The sequence below is a fragment of the Pomacea canaliculata genome, linkage group LG7 (genome assembly GCF_003073045.1).
Source record: "Pomacea canaliculata isolate SZHN2017 linkage group LG7, ASM307304v1, whole genome shotgun sequence".
Classification (NCBI taxonomy): Eukaryota; Metazoa; Mollusca; class Gastropoda; order Architaenioglossa; family Ampullariidae; genus Pomacea; species Pomacea canaliculata.
This window is the reverse complement of record NC_037596.1, coordinates 30,229,309-30,239,223: the sequence shown is the minus strand read 5'-3', so window position 1 is coordinate 30,239,223 and position 9,915 is coordinate 30,229,309. Positions and strand designations below refer to the sequence as shown.

Below are 9,915 nucleotides of genomic sequence, written 5' to 3'. Positions count from 1 at the left end.
ATTTGTTACACTAGAAGGGGAAGTAAAAACTGTAAATGAGTAATGATAAATTTCGTCCCTTTTTCTGAGTAAACACAGGTTTCTTGCTTTCAATAACTTAACCCTTGGAAGGAAATAAATTAACATTCTAAATGGAAGATTGTGTGCAGAAAGAAGAGTTACTGGTTCTCTGTCGGATCGACTTAACTTGCAGAGTTGCTGTTATTGTCAAGACTTGGATTATTACGAGAAAAACGCATTTCTTTATGTATGAATGTAGCTACGAATTGCCAAGTAAATCACTGACGTGTCGTATACGTTTAACCTACTTTCTTTGAAATATAATTTACCTATCTATGAATATTTAATGCTGCTTTTTTCTTGTTAATTGATAACGAAAACAAACCAGTACGAAGCATAACGATTAAGAAAGTAAATCTTTGTATTTTTTCTATTGTACAATATATTCATACTTTTTTTAAAAGTGTAGCAAGTGCAGTGTTCTGAAGAATATTATTTCTTTATTAATAACTTTTTTTGAAGGTATTAAATTCGTCGACATTGTTGTAGTCGTGATCCGAGTCGTCTTCTTCCTGAGCAAGCTGGGCAGTGTTGACATACAGATCCTCTGGAATAAGGACAAACAATAATGTCAGAACTTATCTACAACAGAGTAGCATGAACAGAGTAATGCAACCTCTATTACTACAAGTAAAGATAACATCAATATTAACCAAGTGCATAAATAACACTTTATTTATTTAGCAGCTAAAAATACCAATATATTAGAGATCCGTATAAACATACTTCTGTTTCTATGGATTTCAGGAATTATTATTGTGTATATATATATATACTACTGTTTGATTTAATTTTAGTTCCTTCTTTATCAGATTGATAGAAAGAAGTCCATGGTAGTCTTCAGAGACTGAATATTCTGTCTACTCGTCTCTCATTCTGTTAATTGTGTCTACTTGCCTGTCATGATGTCTTCTGTTTGTGGCATGCTCATTACATCACTTCTACATGTCTCTAGATGATAATCATTTGTTGCGCCTCTAAATTGTATGTCCTCCAGAGAAACTTCTCTTTCCAAATCCTGCCTTGTATTTGGATCTCCATGTCTGGTCAGACACTTCTTACCTTAAATCAGAAAAGAATACTTCGATTAGAACGCATCGTCACCCTTGGTGTCAAACGTGTATTCATTTCTTTGAATGTAGGAGCAGCGATAAATTGAACCTGAATTGCAGAGTGAGTTTACTGATCGTAAATGCATTTGTCAGTGAAATGTCATTTCTGTCATACAGAGCTGGTTATTCTTTTTTTCTTCTCGCATGGTTTTATGCCACATATAGCCAGAACGATGTATTATCATGTAGCATCTGTAAATAAGTCTTGGCATTTTTTTTCACAAATGAGAATGAATCAACAATTAGAATGCATACGATAAATTAAAACCATGCCTTTGCAATGCTTGGCTATGAAGACTGTCAGAATAATGGCCACAATAAGTACACAAGCGTTTCCCAAGGCTGAACCAAGGATGTCTTTTAAGTTGACGCCACGGTCCTCTAACAAACAAACATGAAAAAAAAATGTCTTTATTTGTAGTTGAAATCTTGATACAAGTAGCACCTATACTTTCTGATTGTAATTTTTTATATAATTTTAAACGTTATTTCTGCACCTGATCCTAACTTCTGCTAAATAAAAAATAATAATAATAATACTATAATTGTTTACTAAAGTTATTTAACGTGATATCTGTGCAAAAACAATTTATCTTGGTGACTCTGCCCTTGCAGCTCTTCTGCAACTCAATATCGTGTGATTAATTAACGAAAGTCAGTTTTCTTTAGCAAATAATTGGTCAGTTTTCTTCTGTGAAATATTGTATAAGAAATATCATTTTTTAACATTAATACATGTACTTGGAACGAACATGCTACTATGTTAGTTAAGAGACAAAGGTTGGCAAGATCTTTCATCCACAGATAGTATTTGACAGTAGTTACTTGACAATATATTGAATGTATATTGATACTGCAGCTGCTATCCAGGTTTTAGTCAAACCCTTAGTCAGAAATAAACAGCTAGCAGCAATCAAGCCAACAGTTGTCAACCAATACCATCTACAAAATGTTTTATTTGTTAAGCTTACCATCTCGCCGGACTAGAAGTATAAGAGGCAGCACCCCAAGCTCATTGCTGAAAATTACTTTATAGAACCCTTCGTCAGCGTTTGTCATGTTGATGGTCGTGATGTTGCAGATGACTGAGGCGGGAAGAAAGCTGTTCGCCTCACACGCGACATAAAACTTATTCCACGCTGTTGTCCCTTCGGTGCTGTTGTCATTGTACTGCCCAAGGTAGAGAGTGTTTTTGACTGTCGGTGTTGGGTATGCTGTCAGTTGAACACTGAAAAGACCTGACGGCAATATTAAGGATTGAAGATTGTTCTTCGGTGCTGCTTCTCCTGGGAGCACCTATACGAAAGGACGATAATTTAAAATAATCTCCAGTGTAAACAAAAAAAAAACCCAAAGTATAAACCTTCTCACCCAACTCGCACACTTTATACTCTTATAACGCAAGTAAAATCGAATGAGACATTTAACAACAAATTAAGCTTGAAATCTGACATATTATAAAACAAATAATTTCAATATACACGTCTTACAGGAGGAAATCTCTTTGTGTATTCTCCATGGAACAACTTGGTATTTACAATCATATCTAAGTAACTTATAGAGTTTGCAGCATACATGAATTACAATCCTTTTAGTGTGTTTAAGAAAAGGGCAAAGTATACACCCGTGATCTGTACTACCATAACAATATTTTCTTCATAAAAATTGATCCATAATTGTTTACACGTAATAGTGCCATAAAAGAACTGTTTTAGCAGGTAGCTTATGCTTCAAGAAGTACTTACACATAACATAAATCCTGATGTTCTGAATATCTTTTCCAACTCCGTTGTCCACCTCACACCTGTAGTCACCTGAAGCCTCGCAAGGTGCGGCAGTCAAGTTATATGTTAACACATTTCTTTGGTCAGAAAACTCAACTGCACCTCGAGGCCTGCTGGCGACCTCTCGCTTGTCCACAGTGTCACGGACAATCGTCATGTGAGGTGATGGTCTCCCCTCAGCTTCACACCGCATGTACACTGGGGAGTGTTCAGGAACAGTCACAACCCTTCTCATCCCAGCATTCACTTGAAAATTCAGTACTCGAGATGGGTCTAGACTCACAAAAATACAAATAACTCGTATATAAATCAAAGTATATATTGTTTGATACATTTTTTTTCTGAGGAGAATACTGTATTTGGTACAAAATAATTACGGTCTGCCAGTAGAAGAAATCATTTAATAATGTGCTGTTATACTACAGATTTATGTGTAGGGTAAACATACTGAGATAATGGGTTTTTTAGCTTTATGTTATATTCAAAGTAATTGTATATTTATATATAAAGAAGGTAGGTAAATTAAGTTTTTCTTACACAGGGATAAGAATGTTTTTTAACTAAAATTTTTAATTCATATAAGCAGTTTAAATATCTTCAAATTTAAAGTCGAATCATTGTTATACTTATAATATTTTAAAAAATAACAATTACATTTAACAATAACACTGAAGCTGTGTGTTGAGCTTAGTGTCTGACGGCCATCACTGGACACTGGTTTAGACGACACAGTACAGATGTATCGACCATTGTGCCAGCTCCTCTGTGCAGAAGGTATGTACAGCTGTACAGCTGTCCAGTTGCACTCTCAACCTGTCCAGACCATCTTACAGAAGCAGGAGGAGGGTTGCTGTCAGCCTCACAGTAAAGAATGACTTGCTGGTCTTGACTGACAACACAGCGACTTGGACTGGACTCCAGAGGTTCACACGTGTTCCCTTCCCATTTGATTCTAACCACAGGCCGATCTGAAATCGCAGATATGTGAAAGCAATCAAAAGGGAGGACATATTAATTACAATCTTATTGTATTCCAATGTACTGCATTTATTATATTTCATGCATTGTCGTGACCGCCAGAAAACAATTAGTTTGCGTCTTTGCAATCTTACAATAAACATCCATTGCCAATGTGTCACTCGTAGCAATTTGAGTTCTAGGAGGCTGTCCATAGCTGGCCATACACCTCACTCTGCCTCCATTGTGTGATCTGGTCAGGTTGTCAAAGATGAGGTATTCACCAGAAGGACGGCCACCTGCAGTCTCTGGCCAAGAGAAGTTGAGATGTGACAGACCTCGCTGTGAGGAGACGCATTTCAGTGTAACATTGGTTCCCTCCATCAGTGGGTAGGCAGGGCTGGTAGAGCTTGTCTCCACAACGATGAATAGCGAGGGGCTTGCTGAATTAAAGACACAAAACCTAGTGTGTTGTGCTCCCCATGTGGTAAGTGTTTATCTTTGCATTAAGACATGCTTTACTGGTTAACAATTTGATAGAATAAGTGTGCAATATGCATAACAATACTTAGAAACATGATACTGATTAACAAGATAAGAAGCAAAAGGGTTGTATGATATACTGTTGCACAATCATACATATATAGAATCATTGAAAGACATCGTTGCCACAAAAAGAAAATAATATGATTTCTCACTTCAATATTATTTTCTTTCGCGTTGTACGATACACAATATCAAATGTATTTAAAATAAATTTACAATCACTGCAGATTACGCCAAGCTCAGATGAAGAGCAGGTATCACTGAAGCCATTAAATGTCTGGAAACAGCCCAGTATATTGGACTCCATGCCCGTGCACACAATACCAGCGACAAGGAAACGTCCTGTCCTCGGACCAAAGGATGATGGCTCCACAGCAGTTGCTGCTTGTCTAAGATAACAGAGAGGACGAAGGTCACTAAAAGAACTAGATTTCTGTGAATATAAACATTACAGAAATAATGTCATGTTCAAGACAGCTTACTTCTGATTTTGAAATATCTGCATCACATGAAATGTAAAGACAGAGGTCTTTGTCGTACCAAGCTATTGTCAAACGGAGAAGACTGGACATGACACTTTACTAAAGACAGTCTTCTGGAGCTATGTCAATGACGGACGACCAAGACATGCAAACAGTAGTTGGCAGGGGCACTGGTTCGGCCAGTTCCAGTTATGAAAATGATAATGATGCAGATTTTTTAACACTCACAATATTTATATCTCTCCTTCCTTTTCAGGTCTTCAAACACACACATACACTTGCCTCGCTTAGCTGTTTATTTGCTTATTTGCTCATTTACTCACTGCTAGAAACCAACTTACGAGGGATAATTCATCTGTCTGCAGATGACCTTAGCAAGGCTACTGCTGAAGCTACTGACACAAGGAGTAGTCCATGCAGCCCCAAATAATATTTCAACACGACCCATATCCTGTCTTGTGCGCCGAGTACCCGCTAGACGAAGTTGAGTAGATACTGTAAAAATAAACAAAACATATGTAAAATTACAGTTTTCTTGTACTGACTAGAATCACAATAAACGTGGTTAGTTCATAACCCTTTTATGTGCCTCTTTCTATTTTTTTTTATAGATAATTCTTATGTTACCGTTCCATATTATTTATATTTTCCATGCTGAGAAGAAATAAAGCGTTTAAAACTACAATTGGTAAATTATGTTAAATGAGCTTTACTATAAGGACTACAATATGAATGTGAGACACACTGGAAGCTTATCTTAGATTATGTTATTGTTACTGGTCAAGTAGACTCTTATTTACACTATGAAGCACAAATTGGACTTCGATATCTCTCACTTACCTCTTGATCACTTAGTGTTTTTTTTTTTTAGTTAAATTTGTTGTTATAAAGCTGTGCCTGATCGTATTGTCCAGCAATGTGCACAACTGTCTTGCAAGGAAAGAAAACTGTAAATTCTGCATAAAGTGTTATAAATACAACTAAAACAGTCCTCACAGACAACGCAGGCAACACCGACAGCTTTACTTTGGCTGCAGAAGTCGTCATTGTGCCACGTGTATTTACACCCTGTCAGACTGGCTTCAGTACCCCGACACGTGTAGTTGTATGGTGCAATCTTGCCTGAACCTTCCCCGTACATCGCAGAACTGACAACTAGTGCTTCAGGACTGAAATATATTCCACCACAATGCGCAAATTGATGCCACGGGTGGAGATATAAAACACACATGGAAACGACTTAACAGGAAACAAATAAATCAAAACTGCAAAAGTCAGAAGATTAAGGTTGCCAATGATAAGAAAATAAAATGTGCAAATTACGAGCTGCTCCATTTTCGTACTTAAATAATTATCATTCAATAGTTCCAATGCTTCGCAAAAGTTTATTAACAATAATAAAATCAAATTAAGAAAAAAACCCAAGAAAATTAACAAACAAGCAAAAGAATCAAACAGAAAGCAGGTTACCAGCTAAGATCGTTCTTCAAATGTTACTTGTTTTCCCAACTTGGGTTACACTATGTTCTAATAAACGAATTAATCTAAGGTTTCATAAGTTTTTTCCAAGATAAAGACAACATGAATTATCTTTGAAAAATCCAAATTACTGACAATTTCGTTATGGAAGGTAATACACAGGAGTTTGAACAAACTATTACAAACCTGTCAAATCCCAGCATCCTACAGGCCACCTGAGCGTTCTGTTTACCAAACATACGATCACACACTCTACTCCATTGCCCTTGATGGAATATCTCAAGGCGTCCCGCCCACCAGGTCCCGTTAGCCAACCGCACGGTCTGCTGGCTCGCTGGAAAAATAAAGATTTAACTTTGTAAGCAAACATCATCTTTTGAAAAAAAGCATTATATATCTTTTTCGTCATTTCTTAATTATAACATTCATCCACATGTCAATTTACGTCTATTCACAGTAAAATGATTTTGGTTGATAATTAAGCAGAACTAGAGACTTTAGCCTTAGCTTGGAACAAAATTGTTCAGCTTAGAAAATGATTATAAACATCATTATTATAGATTAAAAGAACTTTCTGGTTCAGTAATCGGCTTTTTGCTCATCGTAAAGTTATAAGCTGGCCGTTGCCGTTTCACGGGACATCATTTGGATGTATTTGGACTGATCATGTGTCTAAGTAAATGAGTGTATGAGAAAGTGTGAGTGTGTGTGTGTGGAAACAGAGATAAGCACTACACACTCCTCTCGCCACTTCCAGGTTTTAGTTTTCATCCGGAAAATCCACTTGACTTGGTAAAGGCAGGGATTGCAAATCACAACAGCACATTCAATTGTCGCGCGAACAATATCTGTGATGAGTGACAAGAAATGGTTTAATGTTTTGCAAGATTATAGTTCCAACAAAACGATTTCGTGCAGCATTTGCCTTGAGTGTGTGCATGTATTATATATATACTTTGTTTATGATTAAATGTACTTATTTCTTTTTCTTTCAGTATAAAAAATATGTATCAGGAAAGTAGGCAAAGAGTCAGGGAGCAAAACTGACAAACTGATTTGACTATGTGTACTTTTTGACCTTCTATTACCCAAGAACTCGTTTCAACATATAATCCAGTGGTAACAATTTTCAGCATAGTTATAGTTCTTGTGCTGACTTCAACAGACTATTACCATTATGGAGACCATCTTTTTATTTTTGGCCTAATAAAATTGCAAACACATCTAACTTAGTTTTATGCAAACATTTTTTACGATTGAAATTAATGAAGTAACGTCCCCTTGTCTCCATCCTTCCCAAAATCAAATGACGCGTCATATATATTTTCCTTTAATATTCCTCGTAATAAAAAAAAAATTTTAAACTGAATAGGCTTAGAGAACAGCAATGTCTGTAAACGATTTGGTTGGTTTCAGCTGCCTGATACTTATTACACTTTCTTGTAACGCTACTATCCATATTTTAAAACCCAGATTAGTAAAAGAAATCTCCATATAATACAAAATTTAATTGATAAATTGCAGACACACGAAGAGGTACGTCATGTAGCAAATTGTATCTTTTACTTACCCGATCGTTGAACCAAGAGATAACATATGAGACAAGATGCGATGAGCCTGTACATGATGATATCTGATGCGATAGACTGACAGGAACGTCAGACTGGCTGGCAGGACATCAAACACAGTGGTTGTGGTCCTGGTCTCCGTCAAACCAAAGGTTAGTCGAAAGAAATTTTTATGCTGCAATGACCAGAGTTCAAACGGTAACACACCTGACATTCTGCTTTTGGTCATTATAAAACGCCGCCTGACACAGTCCCAGGTTTTTTTTCCAGTTTTCATTCTACTATTCTCAGCTATAATATATTGAAACATCTACATGTCGATTTGTCGGCTGAAGTTAGCGAATGAATAGCCCGTGGCTAGCCTCAAAACTAAGTATGTGTACCAGCAATTAATGTTAAGCAATTATTATTTTGAAATGAGATGACTGTATAGTGAATTTAACTCGTTAAAAGCTCTTTTAATCATCTACTCGTCTCTATCTTTCATCCTGCTGCCAAGCCAAAATATTGTTAGACTTACCTCAGATGTACGTCAGTCTTCACAACCCAGACTTGACTCGGGGCAAGGATCGCTGGAAAGCTCCAAAAGTTCGTGGCCATAAGGCTTCAAGTCACAAAACTAGGAAAAAGACCCGTGGTTTGCGCGGTTTCAGCGTAGGTACACGATGTATAGTGTGTGTGTGTGTGTGTGGTGTGTGTGTGTGGTGTGTGTGTGGTGTGTGTGTGGTGTGTGTGTGCGAAAAAGAGAAAAAAAAATACATTTAACGATAAAAGCAAGCTGGTCAGATGCCCTCAGTGGCAGACGTTTATCATCATCAACTGTCTCAGTGACCACGGTACAGGTGTAGTTACCGTCGTGTGTCCTCTGCTGTGCTGCTGTGATGTGTAGCTCCCCAGTAGTGCTCCTCACTTTCCCTGACCACGTGATGGAAGCAGGAGGCGGGTTGCTGTCAGCGTCACACACAAACGTCACATTGTGACCCTTGATGACCTCAGAGTAGGTGGACAGTGGCTGACCCTGATTGTCACTCCGTGTTATCCTGATAACTGGACGATCTGTAAACAAGCCGATAGAACGTGAATCGTGAAACATATCATTTATTAAATCAAACGTATCTTAGAACTTTCCCTTTAGCCAAAAAAAAAAAATTATGTTGACTCTTTTGTAGAAACACATACACACACTCAGAAAAAAAAAGGTCTAACACTAATGACATCTCCTACATACTGTCGATGACAGCCTTGTTCACAGCATTCCTTGTTGTTGGATCGCAATACTCACAGTAAACCTGTAATTCCAGTGAGTCACTGGAGACAACTTCATCATCACTGTACATCGCCTCACACCTCACTCGGCTTCCATGATGTTCCCTGGTCACTCTAGTGATGATCAGGCTACTGCCATCAGTGAACCCGCCTGCATTTTCTGGCCACGTGTACTTTATTACACCAGACCGCTCATCGCTCGCACACTTTAAAGTAGCATTTGTTTCCTCCAGTAAAGGATATCTGCTACTGGTTGTTTGGATGTTGACAGGAGCTGTTAAAAATACTTGAAACTGTCAGCGAGATTCAACTAAAAATTGATTTCCTCCGCAGAAAGATGTAGCTAGCTACCTCATATATCACTGCTCCTTACCACATATTCTTTAACAAAAAATGTGATTTTATAGATATATATCGTAGCTGAAAATTTTATAATGAACAAACTCCTCTTCAGCAGAGCTAAATATTACATCGATACCCCTTATTTTCCTAACGGCATCAAAAATAAATAAATAAATAAATAAATAAATAAAATAAAGCTTTTAGTTTTTCTAATCAGTTCTCATATTTTCTTTATTTAACATAAACGATATTAATTATTACCTTTCGGTAGGTTCCTAAAATGATATAAGGTGTGACCAAAACTGAACCTTAAAATTAC

The 9,915-nt window shown here is 37.1% G+C and overlaps 1 protein-coding gene and 1 long non-coding RNA gene across 2 annotated transcripts; one reads left to right on the top strand and one right to left on the bottom strand.

The window, feature by feature from the left end:
• Positions 1–1,444: 1,444 nt before the first annotated feature.
• LOC112569312 (neurotrypsin-like) lies at positions 1,445–9,379 on the bottom strand. Its single transcript, XM_025247080.1, has 10 exons — positions 7,991–9,379; positions 6,607–6,754; positions 5,938–6,110; positions 5,283–5,436; positions 4,676–4,848; positions 4,069–4,356; positions 3,611–3,924; positions 2,918–3,229; positions 2,144–2,468; positions 1,445–1,553 (listed from the first exon to the last, which is right to left on the bottom strand). The coding sequence occupies exons 1-7, from the start codon at positions 8,043–8,045 to the stop codon at positions 3,644–3,646; spliced, it is 1,272 nt and encodes a 423-aa protein (XP_025102865.1). The 5' UTR covers positions 8,046–9,379; the 3' UTR covers positions 1,445–1,553; positions 2,144–2,468; positions 2,918–3,229; positions 3,611–3,643.
• On the top strand, positions 4,784–6,361 carry LOC112569419. Its single transcript, XR_003100422.1, has 2 exons — positions 4,784–4,871; positions 5,307–6,361. It is a non-coding gene; the product is annotated as an uncharacterized LOC112569419 (long non-coding RNA).
• Positions 9,380–9,915: the final 536 nt, after the last annotated feature.

What these genes read in the sequence shown, in the direction of transcription:
- LOC112569312 (XM_025247080.1), bottom strand. Translation starts at nt 8,045, where the DNA reads ATGTACAGGCTCATCGCATCTTGTCTCATATGTTATCTCTTGGTTCAA. An exon ending in AGGATGCTGGGATTTGACAG is followed by an intron (nt 6,111 to 6,606) that starts GTTTGTAATAGT and finishes AATATATTTCAG; the next exon opens with TCCTGAAGCACTAGTTGTCA. An exon ending in TGGCGTAATCTGCAGTGATT is followed by an intron (nt 4,357 to 4,675) that starts GTAAATTTATTT and finishes TCTTTAATTCAG; the next exon opens with CAAGCCCCTCGCTATTCATC.